The 25182-nt window shown below is 36.2% G+C and overlaps 3 protein-coding genes across 5 annotated transcripts; all 3 read left to right on the forward strand.

Annotated features, from left to right (window-relative positions):
• The first annotated feature begins 1013 nt into the window (after positions 1-1013).
• LOC114519920 (pituitary tumor-transforming gene 1 protein-interacting protein-like) lies at positions 1014-5344 on the forward strand. Its single transcript, XM_028540098.1, has 7 exons — positions 1014-1173; positions 2676-2743; positions 3127-3226; positions 3393-3504; positions 4055-4120; positions 4264-4310; positions 4909-5344. The coding sequence occupies exons 1-7, from the start codon at positions 1101-1103 to the stop codon at positions 4971-4973; spliced, it is 531 nt and encodes a 176-aa protein (XP_028395899.1). The 5' UTR covers positions 1014-1100; the 3' UTR covers positions 4974-5344.
• A 460-nt stretch (positions 5345-5804) lies between these two features.
• On the forward strand, positions 5805-11080 carry LOC114528175 (limb region 1 protein homolog). Of its 3 annotated transcripts, XM_028549900.1 has the most exons (17): positions 5805-5880; positions 5961-6123; positions 6744-6831; positions 7090-7120; positions 7446-7585; positions 7774-7877; positions 8092-8221; positions 8380-8448; positions 8641-8705; positions 8905-9022; positions 9196-9285; positions 9612-9688; positions 9799-9876; positions 10049-10122; positions 10398-10488; positions 10653-10719; positions 10823-11080. In XM_028549900.1, exons 2-17 carry the CDS (start codon positions 6055-6057, stop codon positions 11017-11019), a joined length of 1488 nt encoding a protein of 495 aa, XP_028405701.1. In that variant the 5' UTR covers positions 5805-5880; positions 5961-6054; the 3' UTR covers positions 11020-11080. The 3 variants fall into 3 exon arrangements, with proteins under 3 accessions (XP_028405701.1, XP_028405624.1, XP_028405757.1); XM_028549823.1 differs by having other exon boundaries at positions 5828-6123; XM_028549956.1 differs by having other exon boundaries at positions 5828-6123; positions 8905-9016.
• Positions 11081-11550: 470 nt separating this feature from the next.
• Positions 11551-25067, forward strand: LOC114518092. Its single transcript, XM_028538014.1, has 17 exons — positions 11551-12441; positions 13111-13464; positions 14005-14470; positions 14838-15118; positions 15598-16317; positions 16468-16725; positions 17075-17159; positions 17235-17636; positions 17860-18158; positions 18779-18898; positions 19059-19169; positions 19254-19436; positions 19896-20592; positions 20756-20949; positions 21204-21405; positions 21823-21968; positions 22063-25067. The coding sequence occupies exons 1-17, from the start codon at positions 11551-11553 to the stop codon at positions 24868-24870; spliced, it is 8217 nt and encodes a 2738-aa protein (XP_028393815.1). The 3' UTR covers positions 24871-25067.
• Positions 25068-25182: the final 115 nt, after the last annotated feature.

Raw genomic sequence — 25182 nt, forward strand, 5'->3', positions numbered from 1 at the left:
AGAATACAAATATAAAATATTATAAAAATTAAAAATCGTCTCTCTCTCTCTCTCAATCATAATCACTCTCATATAAAATATAATCATTCTATTCGTAAATGCTTTGCTAACAGTTTCTTAAAGGCATTAATATTTTTTGCATTCTTTGACTCTGGGAGCCCATTCCATAGTTTTGATCCACGGAACACAAAAGATCTTTGTCCCGCGGTCAATCTACATTTAGGTAAATCGAAGTCTTGGGCATGCCTTGTAGCTCTGCTGTGAATATCAGATCGTTTCCTGAACTTCTGTGTAAGGTAGGTTGGAGTGCTCTCATGCATGCACTTATACATCATAACGGAATCATTGAAGAAAAGTTTTTTGTCAATATTGAGCCATCCCAGAGTTCTTAAGCCTTCAGAAGCTTCTTAAGCCTTCTTCTTTACACACCTTGCGCTAAAGAAGAAATTCACTCAGAAGAGCTGTGTCGCACCCTGGGTTATATCAAACTAGAAGAAATTGTAACTAAGCTTGCAGATGAGCCACCATCATATAGTCGACAGACGGTGCCAGCCTACATTAATATCCTTCAAATACAGATCCATTAGTTGATCGTGAAGGCAAACAACAAGATCATCAGCCAACACATTACATTGAAACCTTGTCTTCCTGATTCTGTCTGCAAGGCGTTTGCAAAGCTTCCTCAAGGTGGAGGGGGCCCCAATGATTTTAGCACAAATGCCGATTACTAAGTACGAATTGCGCGACTTACAGTTCGCCAGTTTTCATTGAATTGTTGGCACAAAGCTGTTTTATTCTCTGTATATTGTATAACGCTTGGTGCTGATAAGTTGCATGAAAAATTGCAGCGTATAACAGGAAAGTGCAGAGCGAACACGGAACACTGCACTGACGCAGCTGCATTTTTTCTCTCCAAGCAACTCGTCCCCAGATTCTTTTGAGAAACGGGTCACTGGTCCTACTTGACTGGGAGGGGGCGCAACTCGAATGGGAGGGGGCCGGGGGGAGTGAATTATGGAACAAAATTATCTCTCAATCTCGATAATTTCTTGGACGGAAACACGCACAGAAAGAGTGATTTAACGACGTTTACAGCCAACATGAATTCTCTGAAGCTTACTGGATTATTGTTGTCTATTTTCTTCTTATTAGACAATGCGGAAGCAGGCAAAGGTAAAACTAGAAACGATATTTTAGATAATTTTAGTGTATATTCCGTCTGAAGCAATACGATAAGTTTAGATTCGTTCTGACATATATCGCTTCATCTCTGACAAGCGGCCTCAAAACCTCTGCTCTTACTGAGGGTAAACAAATTAAACAGTATATAGTGTCTGTATAACAGGGTGAATGTGTTGACCATTGGTTATCAACTATTTGGTGAATAACAGATACAGAGTTGGAACTAGTCTACATGCCCTTTGTGCGCATGGTCACCCAGGTCCTTTTATACGACACAGTGAAAGCACACTTGCTACAGTATTTGCAAAGCATTTCCTGTTTATCAGTCACCTAACCCATAATACTGTAATGTTGCCATCCTTCAGCATCTTTATGCCTGGTGATTCTGGCTCTACATTTTTTTTTACATTACGTTAACTTACGATTGTCAAACAATATTACGACAATGAATGAATGTGAAACAGTTGAAGTGTCTGTTCTATATAGTTTATTATGTTGTAATAGCAATTCAAAACAATTTTTAAGTAAAATTACACTCGATTTCACATCAACCCTGAGATGGCTCACCGCGTTGGTTTATCTAAAGTCAACAACAACTTTGGTAAGACACACAGTTTAATTTTACCATTTTGCCTTTTACGAATACACTCTCACGCAGGTTTGATAACTTTAACCTTGATTCTCTATGATTCTCCTACAAACACACACCACTTTTACTCACTTCTTATCTTCATTGTTCCTTCACACAAAGCCAACCCTGCTCCCCGCTGACGAGTCCGCAAAAGGATGAAACGCCGCGTACGGGGATACTGATTCGCACGCTTGCCTTCTTGTCTTCTATTTTACTTTTCTACCTACCTCCTTACATAACCTTGACTTAAACACCACCAATAACGCTACACAACCTATTACTACAAACGCAACTACATAGTTTCTTGAAGAACTCCATCATAAACAAACAAAACCCCCTTTTTAAAAAAATTTTTATTTCATACACACCACATGGTTGGCAGTTGTCCAACAAATTCCAAACTACCCCATCTGGTTATTTTTATTTCTATTTCTACGCCCCTCAATTCGCAATTAACCATTCAACAAATTACTCATTATGTTCCCCTTTAGCCCACATACACATAACGTCCTATTTTTTTCTCTAGTTTGTCTAATTCAGACAATTGTTACAAATTAACTTATAACTATATAAGAACTACAATATGGTTCCAATTACCTATGTCAAAATATAAAATAAACATTGGCATTGGTTTGTTTTATCAACTATGCAAGATACTGTAGGCAAGATTTCTTGATGGCAGGCATCTTATACTATCTTATACATATAGTATCTACAGATGGCATCTTATACATATATGTAGCTCATACTAGTTCAACCAAACAGGATGATAACAGGACAATATGAGGAAACAGGGGCTATGTTTTGTACATAGATTGCAGTGCTATTCTACTGCAGCAAGTAAATCTTTTTATTTTTTTAGGAAACTGTACAATTTTCACATCATGTAATCCATGTCTTAAGGGCCTTAAGAACAATGTAACAATAGACGTAAGTACCCATTATCGTAGTATGATGCTTGTAGTGTGAAGCAAAACATCTAGGAATTTTATTTGGTTTAAAAAATGACGTACAGCATTCAGGGATTAAATTTATAAGTTTTGCAAATTACATGTATTTATAGCTAGAATATATCTATCTATGTTGATGTCTGTTCTAATCAGGAATTGAAAAGAAATTGTAATTTATTGGCTTTTTTTCTTAGATGGTTAGTCCTTTCTAATCCAGTCATTTTTTCTGCAAGTAGCTTGTTTTGATATATCTCAGTTACCATCTAGGCTATGCCCGAAACAGCCACCTTTCTAATATCAATTAATAAATATCCCAATACATAATTTCGTTATTAATTTTCTATTATATTAAACATTGCATAGTGTTTCTGGTGTTCTTCCACTGAGGAATGCATAGAAAAGGATGGGCTTCTCCCAAAAGGTTGCAAATCAGTTGACTGGCGATATTTTGATAACTGCACAGGTTTGTTCAAAACTAATTGTCCTCCATATGCATACGAGGTGGGGTAGGCAGGGGGAGAAATACACAAAATGTCAGCAAAGAAGAAACTAATAATCATTATACTAAGAATCAACATAATAATAGCAGGTCAAGATTAATTTTTGTATTTTTACTATTTTTGTTGTAGTACCTGGCTATGTATGGGTAATTGTGTTTCCTGTTTTGGGTTTTGTGATTCTTGTTGCTATTTCCTGTTGCTTTTATTGTTGTTGCTGCAAATGCAAGTCAGGCGGAAGAGGGTAAAATTGCAAATATTGATTTTTGTACACACAGTCTTACAGATTAATTACGATTTCCAGATGCTATTTCCTGTATTTTCTGGCAAAATTCTGGAAACTTTACAATGGGCACACCATCTTGCAACTAACACCCTGCAAAACAGTATACTGTAGGCTCCCCCCAGGTAATGGTGATACATCCTCCCTGTGGACAAATCTCTGTGTGATAATTTCAACAGTTTAGTTGGGTACTCCAACTAGGTGATCATTTCTTTATGATAAACGTCAATGGTTTCCAGACCAAACCTGATTTGGGGGAAAATGAAATATATTAAAAAAACATTTTCTATTTGTTATACAACAGTTTTTTTAGATGCATGCACTTTTGCACAACACTGAAGGGTAATATTACTAGTGAAATGGTTGTCCAGTTAACCCTTCCTGCTGTTCCTGGGTTGATATGTATAACCTTGTACTATATACCAGAATATTTCACACAAAGTTCTACTTTCACGATTCCACAAATGCTGTTTGGATTTAAAAACGTGTCATTGTCATTGCATGGTTTCAGATCCAACAATGAAGAAGCAAAGTTTCACCGCAAGCGACTGGAACTCAAACAAAAACACGCAGAAAGGTAAAGTAAAGATGGAACGATGATCTTTGTAGCCGTATGTAGATCTGTGTATTTTCCTGCCTATGTGAGAAGTAGAAGAAAATGCAAGAAATGTGATCCCTTTTCGATGTTCTAACGAATAAATGTGTATTTATGCATTGCAGAAGAGCAGAAAGAAGGGAGAAAACAGATGAAATTCGCAAGAAATATGGTATTAACTAAAATGTAGTTGTTTTTTTTGTTGTTTTCTGTAGAATTTTATAACATAGTCATAGAAAGTTTAACTTTCTTACAATAGCACGGCAACTGTAAACCCTATTTTTTTAAAACACTGAACAGTAAAGCCACAATTAGTAAACGCCGGCTCCCCAACGAGTAAATACAGTACCAAGAAATGAAAAGTGAGTTACTGTGAATACCCAGGATGGTCCCTGTGTTGGTCCCTGTGTTGGTCCCTGAACGCTTAATTGGGAGGGGAGGGGGTTGCATCATCAATATATTCGTCATGCGCCCGGCTGACTTCTTTTAGGCCGCGTTTCCACTACGTAAGCCTGGACCAGGTCTAGGTCTTAAGTGTAAACGCAGCTTTAAAAGCAATTGTTTTTACGATGTGAACATGAAATCCCGCAATTGAGCGACGAGCCAGGAAAGCAATGAAACTACAGTAGAAATGCCGTTGTAATATGCTTGCAAAGGCTGACTTTCGTACAACCCCAGGCCATTAGTGAATTGACGCAAGTGAATTGAATCTTAACTGCGGGACTGTTTATTGTTCATTATTAATACTTCCTTTTTTATTTCTTACTAAGGATTGGATAAAAGTGATTCTACCTCTAGCAGATACCAACAGTTTGAAAATGATCCGGAAGTTTAGAAATTTTGGATTTCAATTTTAGTGATAAGAATGTGCACGGAACCATTCCATATAATGTAATTAATGTATCATAGTAGAGTGCTTTTACAGCTTGAAAATCATCATAATTTCTAAATAGAAACTGAAGACGATTTCAGGTTTTTATTTAACTACAGCGTAATAATAGAATGAAACAATGCATAAGTGATAAATTCATAAATAATTTGATTAGTATACTTATTTTCTTATAATTGTATTGTATACAAGAAATCACGAAAATTACGTTAATTAGATATTGTATCCTTTTTATTAGTTTTCACGATTGTTGCTGCACTAGTATAGTTTACAAGAATATTGCTAGCGTACTGAAGAAATACACAATTTGTAATGTGTGCTGTGGTTGTTTGTGTTTAATTTGCTCAACTTTTATATATTTTTTTTATATGTTCTCACCTACATACACTACCATGACTACCAGTTAGTGGTTCGCCATTTCGTTTTGAGATTTTAACAAGCAGCTAAATCCCAGATTTTCTATCTAAGATTTGCACATTGGCGTTCATGCAACGTTCATTCCCGTTGCTCCCAAATTCATTTTTGAGCCAATTTTTACAGAATTTGACTTTTTTCGAAATTGTCACAATTTTATGGAAAATCCAAAAAAAGAAAAATGAGCTTTTCCAACGGCAATGACCTTTTTTACATGTAGTTTTCGATTGAAGCTAGTGAATAGAATATCCTACTAGAACGGAGAAAAATTATTAGCTTTATTTGTTGCAGATTTTTATGTCTTGGAATGAAATTTTTAATTTTATCAATATTATTATTATGATATGCGCGCGCAGATCAAGTGTTCTGGGCAAGAGGAGCAGTGTTCTGACTTCTGAGCAGTCAATCATCGAGCCAGTTGCTGTATGGGATTTCAATGGTATTTTTAGTTTTGACAATTTGAATAATTTTATGTGATTCTCAATACGTTGTAAGAATTGTTGGCGGTCTTTTCTTTAGCGATAGAATCATGGCGTGAGAGATATTTGTTTGCTGTTTATTTCGCCTCTTGCGACGTCTTGCTGGTAAAAATTTCGTCATGTGTTTCGTATAAATGGAAGAAGTTAATAGCGATGGCAGTGATGAAGAAAGGTTATTTTACGGTACAGTTCGTGAATATACGGTACGTTTTTAGCTGCCATTTGGTGTATTGATAATTGTAGCTAATAACGACCATCAAATGATAGTGTTTTGTTGTTACAGACCCGCAGTACTAATTAGATTGACATTTGTTAAGAAAATACTGTACGTACACAGTTGGTATAATATATTTGATATCTAGATGGCATTGTGTAAAAAAAGCCTTGTTGTTTTTTGAAGTCTGTTTGGCCAGTGATTATATATAGTGGAAAGGCATTCTTTGACCAAAATAAATAAATCATCCTTATCAATATTAACCCATGCAATACTGCAGTATCTACCTCTAACATATAAGTGACAAACCTTGATATGTGTCCACAGCAGACATTTAAATATATATAATGCATATGTATTCCCAACAATTCACAACTACCGCAACAGCAGCTATGTGTGCCAGACAAGTGACAACTCAAATTTTGATAATATGTTGTAAAAAATCAGTTCCTAATGCTGCGCTGTGCTAATACAGTCCATGGTCAATCAATCCATTTACCATAATACCATTAATATCGAATGTTACTGTTTCATAATTTTCTACATGTGAACATTTCAAATTCAGACAATTTCCAGCACTTATTTTATGAATATTCTACTTTTTAACAGATATTTTTCTTGACGTTTATCATCCTTTATGTGGTTTCTTATTGTGTGATCAATATATTTCGACAAAAAAGAGATGTCATTGCCTTAGGTAAGAAATATATGAAACATGAAATATATTGAGGGATTGTATGTTAGTATTTTCATATAAATGAAAACTTAATAAACAAAGTTAGCATGACACTTGTCAAAAGTCAAAACATTTCTATTGTAACCAGCCTGGTTATTTCCTAATTTGGTCATATCACATAATTTTGTATGATTTTATTCGTCATCTTTGAGTGAATATTTTCAGTCATTTTTTAGAAAACCCCTACTAATTATGGCTTTTAACTTTGGCTTTTTGTAGATGTTGAAGATGATTGGGTCTATCGGATTTCGTAAGTTGACTTCATCCCGTACAATAGACACTGATGCAAACAGCAAACATAAATTTAGGTTCATGGAATATGAACTAAGCTGTTGAAAACCTATTGAGTTTTGAAATCTCTAGTGTATGACCTAGGTCAAACATTGCACCTCAAATGCACCAAACAATTAGATAATCATTTATTTTCTTTAAACACATTAATGCTGTCAGATTAGTCAATAGTCTAGAAGACAAAACATTTGGAATTAAGAATGCTCTGACTGGAACATAAATTGTTAATCCTTACCCTTACTATATGTAATATGTCTCATTGTGGCCAATAAATGTTTTTTTAGTTTATGGCTGTGTACATTTACCTTGAGTGTGTCAATTGGTGCTGCATTATTACTGCCAGTTTCTATTGTAAGCAATGAACTTCTTTTAATGTACCAGAGCAGCTATTATGTGAAATGGTTGAATAGTTCTCTAATTCATGGTATGTTTACACTTTTTTATTTTATGATTCATTTCCATCTGAAAAAATAATAAACTATAAAAAAGAGGAAAGAGCCACCACTCTGCAGCCCTGAGCAATCTATAGTGTTTAGCCTAGTGTGTGAAATACAGTTTTTGTATACTGTACAGCCATAGTTTATATTTTGCCTTGTTTATCTATACTTCTAGGGTTTTGGAATTTTGTTTTTCTTGGTTCCTATTTGTCCCTGTTTGTGGCCATTCCTTTTGCATATTTCTTTATTGAGTCTGAAGGTTTTGCTGGCTCAAAAAAGGTACTGAATGGAAACACTTTATTTGATTTTTTTATTAAATGGTCCTCACATTGCTATGAGCAAAACCAATATCCCAAATGGACTTGACTTCCATTTTAACTATGTTCTTTTTAGTTAGGAGTTTCAGCTGCCACAGCAATCAGTTTTAATGCATGTTGAATTTACATGATATATAGGATTAACATTGAACATTAATTCTCATTGCTTTTTCTAGGGTATAAAAGCAAGAATATATGAAACCTTCGTTGTACTGGGGTTGCTTGTTATAGTTGTGACAAGTATTGTTTGGGTTGCATTAGGAATTGTTAACAGTGAATACGTGTTTGGTCCCAAGAAAGAGAATAGTAAGTTATGACAATAAAGCCATTTATTCTTTTTTATCCCTTATTTTATTTGGCTTCTGTCTATGATGCAACAATGAGTTGGGCCACGTGCACATGAGCAGCTAGGATTCCTGAAGTGGTTTCATTTTACTTATAGTTAATTTTCACTTATTTTGTAGGTTTGTGGTTACCATATCTTCCTTTTATTTATTCTTGTATTTCATGCATTGGAGTTTTCTCTTTATTAAGTAAGTTTGACATCGTCACATTGTCAGAATATCCTCATAGTTTTTGACCCCACATGCAATGGATCTTCATATCTTCTGTCTTGTCAAGGAGCAACACTCCCCTGAGTACAGTATCCTTCCCCAGGGTACAGTATCCTTGCGCTTAAAAATAGCCAAAATTGTATGTTTCACAGCAGCAATTATCTTTTGTAGTTTTCACTCCGGTCGGCCTAACCAGAATGTTCACTGTACTTGAAAAATATGTTGTTAAACCTCAGGTATATAATGCTTGGTAAACCGCTTGGTAAATAAGTCTGTATGGACGCTGGTATTACACGTACGCATTGACTTTAAAGATAAAACGCTTCTAAACTTTTTGTTATGTTCTTTCAATGGATTCTGTTTATAGTTCGTAATTTGCGTTGTATTAAATAAAAACCCGAAACAAAAATATGGCTTATTTTCTTTATTTGTCAGTTTCTTAGCGATATTGACGAGGAGTTGTACATCATTAAGATGGAAAAGCAGATAATCAATAAAAAATTGAGGAAAACTTTAAGAAAACGGGGGACAGATGTTATTCCTAATGGTAAAGGTAATTACTCTCTGGTTACCATATACCTGATATGATACCTCTGAAAGGAATATTTTCTCGGAGTTTCTTACTTAAATATTGGCATGTTTCGTTTAAACTGCATGCGTATATTTAAGGTACTAAGACATTAAACTTGGAAATTTCAGGACAGATTATAACATTGGTTGTTTTAGGATTACAGAATGGTGAAAGTCGTTCTGAAGTGGATCGCGAAGAGTCCTACAAACAGTTGGATGAAATGGAACTAGAAAGAAAGAAGTTAGGTAGGCTGAAAATTCTACACAGTGGAAGTGGAACTTGGATCCATCCAGTTCTTTTTAGTTTATACTGCATCAATAACCTCATTACACTTGCAATTCTCCTGTGATTTTCGTTCGTCTAATGGGCGAATAAGCATGAGAGATACACTATATATGTATAGTTATATGTAACTTAGTATGATTTTATTAGGGTAGTTATCGATATCGTTTGATGTCTCAGTAGATTTTGGTGGAATTTTCAGTGGATAAGATCCTATATATACAGTATACAGTATACAGTTTATAGCTAGTTACTAACTATTAGAGGTTTATCTCTGTTTTTATATCAGAGCGTCGCCGTGATGCGTCTTCATGGCAAAGAAATCTGGTTTACCCGTTATGCTTTCTGGTCCTTCTTCTACTTACTGTGAGTTTTATTTCTATTTGTATCTGCGCAGGATGCACACGTGCACCGCTTACATTTCCTTTAAAAAATATACCTTGTTTTCTAATATATTTTAAAATATCCTTCAACAGGCAATATCAATGGCAATGGTTGCTCTGAACTTTTTAAGTTTACTTTTGATGGATGAAGCTTTGCCTATGAGAGCTTCGGTAAGTGAATGAAAAGGGGTTATTTACAGACAGCCAGTTTCACGTATATATATACATTGCTATATTAGCTAGAGAGAGAAAAAAAACACATTACACAACTACAATTACTATAGTACAGGCATCGCAAACATGTTCTATAAAGTGATGTATAATGTGTTATATACTTTTCAAGGAGGTGGTGATCGGGAAGGTTTCGTCGTCAATGATGGGAAAATTTGGAGCGGTCTTGGAAATCATACTCATTTTGTATCCTTTAAAGAAATGTGAAAGAAAATTGCAACGATATAAAAATAAATACGACAAGCTCCTTCATTGCCGAATTTATCACTGAATACAATATCATTTTTTTATTTGTTGCAAAATAGAAGAAGAAGAGGGGTGGGGTCTCCAATCTATCTCAATAATCCCATCCACGGAAAGGCACGCATCATGCGTTTCTCAGAAAAAGAGACGTGAAGTTTTATAGTAAAGACTGATGGTTTAACGCAAAATATGTTAAATTTCTTAACCAATTTACAAAGTTATCTTATGGCTGCTTCGTTAATGGGTTTTTATAGTCTTCCATGGTTTACTAAACTTACACCAATTGTAAAAAATACGCCTATGACACAGGTATATATACTGTTTTTCTTACATTATGCACCCTACAACACTGTGGCTAGTAAAATATATATAACTCTTATGTAAGATTAACTTGTATTTGTCGGGGCAAGTGTCATTAAATAAATATTATTACAAATATTTTTTCTATATTCTTTGTCTTCCGTATTTTGTAGGTAATAGCAAATTGTGTTGTATTGCTTGTTCTTAGTTCCGCACTTCCTGTACTGGCAAGAATGTTAGGTAAACATATTGTGTAATGTATACAAGTTCTTCAGTTGTTTTAAAGTTGATTACTGTAGAATCCGTAGCATTTCGATAAGATTCGGTTTTTTTTCAATTGTAGGAATCACGACATTCGACTTAATGGGAGAATTTGGTCGATTTGATTGGCTTGGTAACTTACAATTAATATTACTTTATAACTTGTGGTTTGAAGTTGCATCAGCTCTTTGTCTCATGAAGAAACTAACGGCAACTGTACGAGAAGCGCTATTTGAACGCTTTAAAAAACCGTGGAAGAAGCTGAAGTCCTTAGTCTGACGTCATTTCGTATTTAATGTAAATATAACATTTATATACATACATAATATATAGTTTAATTATATTATAGTATCTAATTGATTGCACGTAGTGTAAATAAATCATTTAAAATTGATCATTGTATTTGATAAATCGGAAGTATGGGTTTACTTGTGTCTCCAAAGTGATATAGTTACTATGCTGGGAGAGGAACGTTTAAGAGTTCTAACTCGCCAACCGTTGAAGTCTATGACGTCAAGGGTCAAAAGCGTTTACTATCAATGATGGTGGATCATCATGGATTGTCCAGCCAGTTGATGTTTCACATATTGTTTCACATAAGAACTTTGACAGATGAGAAGAACTTATATTTGGTTTTATTACAAAATTTCAGTTTCTTACTAGTACTTTAGTTTCTTTTTTGCTCATGTTTCAATCTCGTTCGGTCGTGTTTCCGACTCTTTTCCTGGAAATACGATGTAGAATTCCAGGAAGAGGAAATACACTAATTACGGTTGTTTGAATTTGTTATTTTGTTTCAGCAGTTTCGAAATGGCAGGTGTTCAAAGCGGACAAGACGGTGCCAAGCAGAAGCGAAATGTTGATATTGAAGTAGAAATTTTAAGAGATGTGGTCGTCAGCGAAGGTGGTAAAGTTGACGCCAGCCACATTAGAAAGAAATATAAGGATAAATGTGGTAAAAGTATATCGAAAAAAACAAAAATCGCAAATTTCGTGAAGGAACATATGAGTGATGATTTCGAAGTTACTCAGGAAAGAAGTGCTACCTTTATCAAATTGAAAACGAAAAATAAAGATGAGTCGAGGAATGCTGGGTTACCGAGTTGTAAACGAAAACCGCCGGATAAAACTAAAGAAGTTCCTAAAAATCGTATGGAACGTGATATCAAAAAAACCGGAACTGACGCAGTTGTTGAAGCTCTCTCAGAGTCACACCTAGAGTCACATCAGGATGACATGCAAACTTCTATGAAGATAAATAGGACACCTCTGGCCTCAACACACATTGTGCCAAATTTACCAACTTCATTAAAAGAAAATCCAACTAGGTGCTACTCAAAGAAATCATTGGAAGAGGATACTGACTATCAACATGAATTTCCAAGTTTGCAAAATTCAGTCCAAACAATTGCAGCTAGTCATTCGCCCACATATCAGCCCTTACCAGACCCAAAACCATTACGTAAAACCAGTCGCCAGGTGCATGATATATCCTCAAAAGCAAAACCTCCAAGTGAAGCTGCAATAAAATCTGAGGTGACTAAAATAATAGATGAGTTATCAAAGAATCATTATGTTGAAGTTGATATGGTCATAAAAAGTCTTCATGAAAGATTTCAAGTGCAGTCAAAAATGGGACTTGGAAACTACCGTAAAGAGGATATTCCCGGAGTAAAAGATTTGGTGAGAAAGCAACGTGAAGTAAGTGGAATATAGAATATCAGGTCATATATTGCTTGTGATCTAACCCATCAAAGTCTTCACTCTTGTGCAATTTGGAGTATTTATTATACATTCCAACAATTTTAGAGAAAAATGATTTAATTATTGAGAACTTATAATTTTCTAGTAGCTAGGTTTTTGTAATAGTAAAATAAGATGAAATGCAGAATTGCCTCACTGACATTTACCCCCAATACTCCCTTATGAAAAGTATCAATAAAATGGTTTTTCAGGAAATATTGGACCTTGGGTTAACTTAACCAGCCCCCATTACCCCCCTTCACTACAGCTCTAATTAAGCTCTGGCTATATGTTTATGATTTGCAATGATGCTCTGCCTAATTAACAGCCCCAGGATGGATAGTTCCACTACTGTGCATGTCACCAAACAGGAGTAGTGTTTGTTGGTTATCAGTCGACATTAAGTAACAATACTTAATAAATTATTATACTAACCAGTATTTATAATGAATATATAGAAATGTGGGGCTATAAAGAGATATTTTACAGTCTTTTATATTTTATTTTACTTCAACCCTGAATTGCACACTGCTATGGATGACTTTTCCTTATCCTGGATTCTCAAGAAACAGTCACCTGTAGCCCTATTATAATGGAAAATTTCTAAACTGATTACTTCATTTTCAGATCAATGCATCAATTCAAGCATTTGTTATGGTGCGTTCAGTTTCAACTCTTCATGAACTTGGAAAATATCTAGCAAGTCTTTATTCTGGAGCTGAGGATTATCAGGACTTGAAGCTTGGTCCTCTGGTTAAACATCCTCTAGTTTATGAGCATTTCAGATTTCCATCCAATTTGGATCCACCTGAGATCACGACACTGAGAGTTATGAAATACTTAAAATTGTTTATGGGAAGGAATGGCTGGACGAACAGAGTTGATACAACCAAGTTTCTTGAATACTTGACTGAACAGATGAGTTGTGAAACACCATATGAACTTGGCGTAAAAATTGGTAGCGTTGCGTTGATAATTAAGGTAGGCCTCTGACTCTGCCGAGTCTGACTGTTTACGTCAGTACAGTAACTTTTAAACGGAGATTTCTCCAGGACCTGACGATATAAGAAATGTAGAAAATATGGGTTAAAAGAAAAAACTTAGCATCAAATGTGGTATAACAACTGCCTAAAATAGACAAAACAGACATTTTAGCCAGTTGTTATAAAACATTTGATGCTAAGTTGTTCGAAGACGCTGCCACGCTGCTCCCTGGTTATATTAAAAGAAAAAAGGCCAACTTTAAAGACTCTAAAGATTTTAGTGAGCATTGAATGAAAGGAAAAAAAACTTTGAAAATGAAAATGAGTAGTTAGGCAGCGTGTTATATTATGAAGTTTACACCATAACCATTCCCCGTCTCGTATTAGATCGAGCCATCTCGAACCGTCTCGTATCAGTCATTATGGCACTGAGAGTAAGACTGAGAATGTTTGTGACGTGAAGTATCAAAACGTATTAAATGATAATATAACTTTGTTAATTCAATTTGAAACTTTGTATGTTTCTTTATTGTTAAAGTGTATTAAAGGCTGTTGCTCCTCTGAAAGTGCAACAAGAAGGGAAGCAGAGAAAAAGCTGATGGATGAAATTGCTGACGATATAGAGCAACAGATGGCAAAAAAGAAGAAAAAATTACTTGGGTCTTCGAAAAGCGATCCTGATGCTCTAGTAAACAAATTTTTAGATCTTTCTCCAGTTGTAATCTTGCAAAAACTCTTTGCATATTGTGAAGATTTATTTCAAGGAAAAGTTAAGAAAAAAGTCACTGAGTTTGTTATGATGTGTAACAACGATAGACCAAGCCGCAAACTGTTTCAGTTAGCATTACACAAAGCTTGCAATAATTTGGTAAAACCTGTCGAGGAATTTCCACAAAAAAACGAGGCAAAGAATACAGTTGATGTGGACAAAGAGGCATCGCAGACTAAAATGAACGAAAGCTTATCTGGCAAGGCGAGGGCGGGAATTTCCTGCCCCAAATACGGTAAGTACTACATGTTCATAACACTCCGGCTTATTCATGCAATCATACGTATGTTTGGAAAATTGGAAGCAAGAAAGCTGTGGAGTGACTGTGTGGACCACAGCGCTTTATTTCAGGGACTTAATTATAGTATTTTACTTGTTTACAAAGTGATAGACGTACCTGAAACAAAGAAAGACTTGGAATTTTTATGCTGTGTGAACGTAGCCTATATAATTTTGTATACGTATTGGACTGATGCATGTGCTAAGAAAAAAAATATATCACATAAAGTATATCATACAATATTGTAGTATACATGGTAACAAGGAGTTGGATTCCAAACAATTAGTTTGAGTTTAAAAGATATATTTTCTCGCATTTTTAGAGAAACTATTCAGTGAAGTAAAGCGGTGGTTAGTTGGAAAATCGTCAAAATCTGTTGATGTAAAACAACTTGCAAGAGTGGAAGAGCGTATTCTTCACTGTTATAAAGGATTTACAACATTTAGTGAACTTGGTCACGGCTCTTTCATTCAATTTCTCTCAACGAACAAGGAGTTGGAAGCTCTAATCTGTTTTTCTGTTCAGTCTGATGATAAATTCCTTGGTATAAAGAAATCAGACGTCATCGATCTAATACAACAATGTGGTGTTGACTCTGAAAAGGTGAAGCTTACAATATTAGAATGTTTATAGATATCATGGTTCGAAATATATTCGAAACAATGGTTTGCCTTAAACTTTACACGATGTTAATCTCTCACACAGATCTCACCGGATATATTTTCTTTTTTTAAAAGAAATAAATATTATATGTACATATCAATTAAGTACTGTGAATGCTTATGAGAGGCTCCATTCGAGACTCACCGAGTTCACATCCACTGTCAACATCTCTGTTTATTCAGTAGTGAGTTTATTAGGAACTTGAAAACGCTTTCCTTATTAAGTTATTTTTATCATTCCAAACTTGGATTTCATTCCTGGATTATTGTATAGAATTAACCCGTATGGCAGTTGAAAAAAGCATTTGAATTTGTTTCTGTTGTTTGATTCAAGAAAAAAGCAACCAATTCATAAAAACAATCTTCTATTAAACTGTACTGTCTACAAACATAAAATGAATTATGAATATTTCAATTCAGAAAAAACTACACAAGATTGTCCATGCGCAATACAGAAACCTGAGTACTAGCCTGGATGAGAAGTCATTGGATGCTTTGGTTGCCCGAGCACGTGAACAAGGAATTCCACAGCATGATAAAATACCCGTGGTCTACGAAGCATGTTTGGTCGCTGAAACATTAGACACTGCTCACGTGCAAGGGTCTGACAACGACAAACACAAGAAATTCAATCAAGTCGGAGTTCTGGGGCATCAAAATTTAGATAATGTCCTCGTATGCCTGTACCAAACACCACTATTGGAAGACTTTCTTACGTGGTCTGAATGGCTTATGGTTTTTGAACCTATATATGGAAACATCAAGTCGTTTTTGAGAAAGAATTTATCTGCTCCCAACCCAATCAAAACGGGTGAAGAGATTCATCCATGTGACCTCGTTGCCATAGAGACGCCGTCAGGGTCTTTGCTACGTATTACGCGTTTGACGTCGACAGATATTTTCCTAACATGTGCCAAACGTGGTGATGTGATTGGAACTTCAGGTCATTTAGTCTCATTGGTTTTCCAGTACGGAGGAGTGAAAAAGGCGCCTTTAGCTCTGCTAGCCAGCCACATGAAAGAAGCTTTCTTGTTCTTATACGCAGAGGCTGATGAAGAATCAGCCAAATATGTCATACGTTTTGCAATAAGATGCTTATCACGTGTCCCTCGCATGATTCGTTGTGCTCTTGCAATGGAGGTAATGATTTTAAACCTGTTTATAAATCGTTATAAGATTAAAAGGCATCCAATATAATATACGAGCACGGAAGCTAGGGGCCTGAGCACTTGGGCAGTTTGACCTGATTAATAGATGTTGCTTGGTTTATATATGAAACTATTTTTTTAGATATTTATTGAGCCATTGAAGTTTGTTTTTGGAAATACTCAAACTCAAGAAATGGTTCTAAAATATTGTGAGACGTTTGATGAGAAAGCAATGTTTCATTTTTTTGGAATCAACTTCGGTGTCTTGGAATGGAAGCAAGATTTTATGAAGAAATTTGAATTTATCAAGTCATTTGACGTGGAAGAAGAGGATGGCATCATCGTGGGAGAGGAAATCAAAGAAAAGAAGTTGGAACATTTGAATAATCAGGTCAAAAAGGTAGAGTATGTTTTACACAGGGCTGGAACTAGTGCGATAATTTGTGCGTATGGATTTCTTTTGAAAAGGTATAAATGAACAAAAGAATATTCAGCCCCCATTCCAATTGTCGCAGCTAGTTTTGGCCCTGGTTTTACACAAAATTTTATCAAATACAGAGTCAGTGCGGTGTTGTGGACGAATATGATCGTATAGTCCTCGTAAACAGGGACAGTTGCGAAAATTTAACTATTGCTGCGGCCTCTGGCAGGAATTGAACTTATATAAAGAGCCGCAAAAAATATTAATATCACAATCTGCACGTGCAAAAAATCCTTAAAATATCCAACACGATTTATGCATTTTTCAGGAATCACTTACTGATGAAAAAAATGTTCCTCTCGTTGACGAAATCGTAAGCAATAATGATGATACATGTGAATTTCCCCCTTCAGGTATTGTCTGAATTCAGGCATTAATATTGTTTGGTTGTTTACCTGATAGTATTTCTATTGAAATTTGTTTCGTAGATGAATATACGGAGTGCCCAGTGAACTCAATTTCGAGTGCAAGAGAACAAGAATGCCAGGCTGTTGTTGATTCGATCCGTCGCGATGAGTTTGGTATCGGCATTGAATTTCCTCCAGAACATAGACAAATGATGGAAAACCAAAGATCTCGAGAAGGGCGTGGTTTACACAGATTATCCAGCGAGTTGTACTCAAAAGACACTCACTTTGTGCTTGAATTGGTGCAAAATGCTGATGATAATCGCTACAACGATAGTCTGACGTCTCCTTCCATCGCCTTTTTTGTCAACGTTGATCGGATCGAAGTTTTTAACAACGAAGTTGGATTTGAGGAAAGAAATATTCGTGCATTATGTGATGTTGGGAAAAGCACGAAAGGGAAGCAACGTTTTGGTTACATCGGTAAGTATTTTCTTGTGATTATATACTTTGGTCACTGCACGTGTGATAGCAAGTGTTTTGTCTTGAGATGAATATTAATTATTCAAAAACTTTCTACTGCTAATAATATTTGTGTGTTATTATAATACACGTGATTAAGGAAATTCCTTCCCGCGATTCTTCGGTATTATGTTTGAAGCTTTTTGAATCTTTATACTTATATGGTTTCATATTCTTTGATAAGGTCAAAAGGGAATTGGTTTCAAATCGGTATTCAGAATTACTGACACTCCAGAGGTTCATTCAAACGGCTACCACATTAGATTTGATGCTAAAAGTGGCCCGACAGGTTACATTCTTCCTCACTGGTGGGAAACGAAGACGGACCCTGCTCTGAATGACTGGACAACAAGAATTGTCCTGCCATTAAAAGACGACATGAAAGATGCCCAGAAGAAAACATTGATCGCTCGTTTTCACGACATTCAGCCGTCGTTGTTGCTGTTTTTAAGACGACTGAGGAAGATTAAAATACATGACGAGGTGTGCACTACATCCAACGTGACTTCTGTTGCAAGCTCTAACTTTACCAAATAAGAATACGAAGTTAAAAATTGCACAGACTATCTTATTAATTGACAATTCCACAAATCTTATTAATTGACAATTCCACAGACTATACCACAGATTATACCATACTAGACCACAGACTATACCCGCACAGATTATACCATACTACACCACAGTCTATACCATACTATACCACGGATTATATCACAGACTATACCATACTATACCACAGACTATACCATACTATACCACAGATTATACCATACTACACTACAGTTTATACCATACTATACCACGGATTATACCACAGACTATACCATATACTATACCACAGATTATACCAGAGAATATACCAGACTTATCACAGACTAAACTACAGACTATACCACAGATTTACCACAGACTGTACCACAGACTATATAACAGACTGTACTATAGATTATACCGTAAAATCTATTTTTATCAGACTATACCACAGACTATACTAGATTATACCAGACTATACCACAGACTATACTAGACTAGACCACAGACTAGACCAGATTATACCACAAATATAATCAGCTTCATGTGTGATTGTTTTTTGTTTGTAGGCCTCCAACACAACTCGTGAGATGTCACGGCGTGATTGTGGTGATAAATTGATTGAAATTACTCATTCTGAGGGGGTGGACCTTTGGTTTGTGGTAAAAAAAGAACTCTCAGCTTCAGCTGTAAGTCAGGATTATTGGCGTTTGTGAAATAAATTAAAGTGTACTATACCTAACGTATTACGTACAACGCATGATGGAAAGACTTGAACATGTTTAAAAAAAGAAGAAAATCCTTTAATTCAATTCTATTTATTTTTGGGGTTTTTTTTGGTTTATTTAGATGAAAGACGATATTGAAAGTACAGAGATAGCTATAGCATTTCCTTTACCACCTCGTCATTCAGGAGCACCTATATCGTTGGAGAATGTCAAAGCTTTCACTCAGGGAAAGGTGAGTTCAAATCTTGTGCAAATTCTGTAAATTCCTGACTGACGAGGCTTTCATGCACACGAATTTTCTACATTTATTTCTTAGTCGCTGGCCCATCATCCAGTGTTTGCGTTTCTTCCCTTGCGAAGTTATGGTTTTCGTTTCATTATCCAAGCTGATTTTGACGTTCCTTCATCAAGAGAAGACGTGGATAAGGATAGTGCTTGGAATCAATGGCTTCGACAGGAAATCGCTGGCCTTTTTGTTCAAGCTTTCGATGATTTTAAGGTAAACAACATCATTCGTTCTTTCATGTTTTTGATATTCGATTTGTAAATGTGAAAAACGTTTGTTTGGTCAGGTCGGGGGGACTTAAAAATATAACGAGAACTTCGAAATGCTGCTGTTTTCCGCGCGATTTGCTCGATATATTTAAAAATTTTGTGGTAATATATGTATGTAAGCAAGTCTCGAGAGAATATATAATCACACAACGCAAAGTTCACTACAATTTACTTAATCTACATCCCGAAAAAGTATATTACAATATCGGTGGAATTTTTATCAGTGGTATGTTTGTACTGAGGATACTGAATTATTATCATCAGGATGGCCAATTAATGGCTCTGACGTGCATCCTGGAATTTATGTCACTTTGAAAGCAATAACGTCTTACAGAATAAATATAGAAATACAGCCAGTGTCCCATCTTTGCAAATACTCTTCATAATAGCCTTTGTTTTCCAGTCTCACGAATGCTTCCTTGGCGTAGCCTCAATTGTGCAACTGTTGCAATTCATCCCACTGAAAGAAGAAATCTTAGACTTCTTCAAACCAGTTACACACACCATTCATTCAGGATTAGCTCGAAAACAATGTATTCCAGTCCTTTCCAAACATCCAAACAACAACTCCATGTTTAACTTCGGTGGTAAAACGCAGCATCCAGAAACGACGGAAGACGATGAAGTTGAAATTAAATGGGTTTTTCCATCTCAAGTTGTCATTGCTGAAGATTATTTGATAGAAGAACTCATCAGTGACGAGATTCTCAACCGTTATCTCAACAAGTATTACCTTCATCCTGACCTTAGGTTATATCTTCATGCTCCATTGTGCAGAGTTCTTGGGATTGAAACAGTTTCTTGTCAACATTTGATCGACATTGGGAAAATCGTCGCCAGCGAAATCGAACTTAGAATTGAGACACAGCCAGAGGATACCCCACAATTCTTTGAAGAATTTACAATGTGGGCTGCAAAATGGTTGTGCGGTGTTTATCGGTGTTTAGAACGCGAGAGAGATTGTAGTGATGAAACGTTGGAGAAAATTGCTCAGATTAAAATTTTTCCATTATCCAGAGGACAGTGTACGCCAATTTTTGGTCAGTCGGTATTCTTACCGCTTCAAGACAAAATTAAAGGCGAAAATGCAAAAAACAAGGGTAGGAATTTCACGAATAGAAATACTTTTGATTACAGTGTTTTTTTACTCAGTTAACGTATGTTCTCTCTGAGAAACACCGTCAAGATTTAATTTTTATAATCTCCTGAATGTAGCTTCAAGAGGAGCGTCAAGATTTAATTTTTATAATCTCCTGAATGTAGCTTCAAGAGGAGCGGCCGACATCGTGCATAGAGAGTTGCATTCACTTCATCCACTGATCTTAGAAAGTCTGGACGATATTAGAAGATCCGAAGTGAAAAAACTTCTTGAGAGATTGCAAGTCAAATGTCTGACGTCATATGATCTGATTAAACACCATATTATACCTGACCTAAAGAAAACCCAAGATAAATCGGTGAGAGAGATATACATATTAACATTGTTAATAGTTGATTGCTTCCTATGTAATTGTTGAAAAGTATTTACCATGAGCAAACCTAGGAGATACAGCTTTAGCAGAAAGCTTTGGATCGATGTATCTGGAACTACATCATCGACATCAGCTCCGTTTGTTTGAGTGAATTTCGTTGCATTTTTTAAGGCATCCCAATAGCAATTTTATTGTTTGATACTTGCAAATATTGAGATCAGTATTTTAATATTATATAGGTCAGCCGTCCAGATGTTCTTTTCAGCTATATTGTTTACATCAAAGATCAGTGGGATTTAGACCCAAGTGTATGTGATCTGCAAGAATTGCGTTCGTGCGCGTTGGTAAAAACTAATAAAGGATTTGTGAACCCTAGTTTGGAGCCTGTCCATTTTACTGTCAAATATGGAAATAAAACAAACCTTGAAAAAGACTTTTCAAGTAAGTTATGTTTGATTTAGGTTCTGGTGTATTCACCATAATTTTCGGGCCACACATTTAAACTAACTATTTGCATTGTTGGTGGGAACATCGCGTCACATGTTTGTAGAATCGAACCTCTACAAGCCTCCACAAACTGAAAACGAGTGAATTATTAACAAGCAGAAATGCAGAACTCCTAGATTGCCTGTATTTAGAACAGTATCTGGCAGCCTTAGCCTGTACACTAATAAAATTTTACATTATCTTATTACACGCGCCCAAATCTTGACTTGTTATTAATCATGAGTACATTCCAGTAAACTTACTGCGCCTCGAAGCTTCCGAAAATGCTCAGTGTTGTTTTCAAACAAAGAGATAACTATGCAGTTGTGTACCTCCACAAGGAAGATCTAATATCAATTTTATTTGCGTCAGGTGTTACCTGGACAATGATTGATAATGGCTACTTTATCTCCGCGAAAGAATTACATAATTCTTGGGAGAAATTTCTATTAGCACTGGGTGTTGTCCACTTTCTTGCCATAGAAAGAAAAGATGTTACATTGAGCAAATCCATTCAGGTGAGCTATGTTTATGGTGACATTTCAGATACTTATAACTATATAATGTGTATAGTTATCACTATTCTAACTGAAAATTCTAACTTTCCTTTAGTCTAACTCAGTTTGGTCATCCCTCAAAGAATTCTGGTCCCAAACTCCTGGAAGTTACATTGTAAAAGATTATGCATCAAGTGAACTGGAAACATTGTTATCTTTTGGTTCAGATGAGGAGTTGAAGAGGTTGGCTGAACTACTTGATCAACACTGGGATGAGATATATTCAAAATACGCCAAAGATGTGCCCTATCTTGATGAGCAAGGTAAAGTTCTTGGACAAACGTCCTCTTCTTTCTTCCTAAATCTTAAGGAGAAATCCTGGTTGCCGACCAAATCCCAATCTGGTTCTAAGCAACTCGTTAGATGTTGTCCGCGTGATGCGTTTATGCACAAACCTGAAATAATCGAATTACTTGGTGACCACGCTTTGTATGCTGGTCCTTCGCTCGTCAATGAGAATTTCCTAAAAGTTCTAGGAATCCAAACTAGTGTGAAATTTGATACCTTAGTCGCCGAACTAATGAAATGGATTGGGAAAGATCATGAGAATGAGGACAGTGGTTTCGTCACAACTCTTGACCATATGACAAACGTCTACATATTCCTGGATAAACAAATCAAAGCAAATGACGAGCGAAAAAAATACCTCGAGGTTGTCACGAAAAATAAGTCTGTTGTGTTTGTTCCCAGTGTTGATGATCCCTCTCATTCTCCATCTCAAAGCAGCTGTTGTAAGATTCGTGGAACGTTTCTGCCCTCAAAACGCATGTTCTGGGAAGATCCTTCCAACTTGATGCAAGTTTTTTGGAAAGGAAAATTTGTTGCGACCGATCCTCGAAGAATGCTCAATAGTTACTATCAAAATGTTCTAAAAAATTTTTTTGTTGATTTTCTTGGAATCGACGAAAGTCCTAATTTGAAAGAGTACTTGAACTTGCTGGAAGAAATCGCCTCTGAGAGTTCTTTAGCCAGTGGTCCAAATGTTGATAATATTATGCGCGTTTATGACGTAATTGCAACGAAGTGTCTGGTCCAAGGCTCTACAAGAAGTACAGATTTTGTCAAGAGTCAGCTTCTTAATTTGAGAGTGTTTCCAACTGAAGAGGAGAACTGGGTGTCATTGGAAGACAAGCCACTGTTTTGTGATGATAAATTTCTCAAAAAGCTATTTGGAGAAAGTAAATCCCAGAATAAAGAAGATATGAGTGAAATGAAAAAGAAAGAAGAAAAAGTTCACTTCGTGAAGATGGGTTTACTACCGAAACGTAAAGAGAAAAGGAAAGAATTTCAGAATGAGGAGAAGAAGAATTCCCGCATTCGAAATAACGTTGAGAAGTTCTTTAGAGAAGTTTGTGATATTTGCAGTCTCTCAGAATGCGTGACTTCGGAGATCATTTCAAGCTTGTCGTCGGATTGCCCCGCCTTACAGTCGTTTCTGTTTCGCTGGATTCCGTTCATCCAACGATTTATCTACACAAAAGATCCTGTATGTCACGACAAACTTCAAGAGTCCGGAATGGCTAACACTCTATCCAATGTAAAGTGTTTCGCTTCTAAAGAACTAGAAGTTGTCTATCGTCTGCGAACGCATCCGAAGATAACGGTTTCAGTCAAAAAGAATTGTGGCATTGAAAACAGTAATGGTTTAAAAATTTATGTGATTGACGAAAAACTCGGGGACACAAAAGATCTCATTAAAGAACTTGCAAAGTTTTTTGTGCCTCCAGAGAATGTTGGGAACTTGAGCAATTTTCTTGATGTCCTGACACAAAAATCGGAAAAAGTTGTAGAAGAATTCATGGAAGACCAGGAACTAGACTGTCTTCCAGACGATCTTACAGAATGGATGGTTCCCGAACCACCGCCAGTTCCAATTTCCATGACAACTGAGTCATATGACGAAACCCCTTCTCTTGATACTATGATCACTCCAGAGCAACCCACAGTGACGCAGCAAGAGACCAGTGGGGAACTGAGGGGCCTTCAATGTTGGCCTCCAAGAGCTCCAGGTACCCACATAGTTAGTGGATCAGGAGACAAGAATCCTGCAACAGAACAGGTTTTAGCAGCTTGGCCACTACCTGCTCCACCCGATGCTTATGTAAGCCCCAGAGCGGAAGCGCAGGCTCAAACTCAGCATGATCCCAGGTTGCTTCAAGACCCAATGACACAGTACAACTCAGCGATACAGCCAAAATACGTACCTGCTGTGGCGTTTGACGAAACGACGGTAGACGAGAGCCACTTACAACCTAGTCAACCCACAATACATATAGTACAGTCTCAACCAGACACCGCGGAATTTTCTACAGAAGTTATTGCTAACGTCACCTATAATACTGCTAACAACTCGATGCGAGTGTCTGGTAACGACGTCACGCACCTACCGCACCCTCAATATGTCCGTCCATTAGAACTTAATGACGTCAGGGTTGAACTGGAGGAGATTGAATTGAAAACTGCATTTAAAGGTACCGAGTTGGTCTCTTTGCCGCAAAGTGCTAACGCTGAAGAGATCGGTCGTTGGGGAGAAGAATGTGTCTACACTTTGCTGAAAAGCAATGAAAAAAATGATGAAGTCACTTGGGTTAATGAACGCCATGAGTCAGGACTTCCGTATGATATTGTTATCAAAGCGGACAGTGTAGAAAAATTCATCGAGGTTAAAAGTACCTCCACGTCAGAGAAACGTATCTTGGAAATATCATCGAAAGAAATTATGTGCGCTTTCCAAAAGAGGGAAAATTATCATTTATACCGCGTGTATAATGCAGGTAGCCAACACTATTGTCGAGTAGCAAGGCTGTGTAACCTGGCATCTAGCCTTGATGCAAAGTCCGTCTCTTTATTTATACTTATATAAAAATCCCACGATTTTTTAAATAATATTCGTATTCGATTTTTTAATATGTTACTAGGACAATCTTTATCATGCAATCGATATAAAACACAATTAGATAACATTGTATATCTCTCAGGTGCAACATAAAATGTTGGCTCTGTTTTAGAATTTTACTGGACAAATTAGTATTTTAATTATTTCAATTAGAGCCCAAAAGAAATAAGCTATTCTCTTTACAGTTTACCTTTTATTAGACTACTATGTATCAACGGTTTTTACTGAATAATTTCATTAAATTTTAAAAATTTTCCACGTTTGCACCGTCTTTTTTAA

The sequence above is a fragment of the Dendronephthya gigantea genome, unplaced genomic scaffold, assembly GCF_004324835.1.
Source record: "Dendronephthya gigantea isolate DGI-Jeju-01 unplaced genomic scaffold, DenGig_1.0 000000F, whole genome shotgun sequence".
Lineage (NCBI taxonomy): Eukaryota > Metazoa > Cnidaria > Anthozoa > Malacalcyonacea > Nephtheidae > Dendronephthya > Dendronephthya gigantea.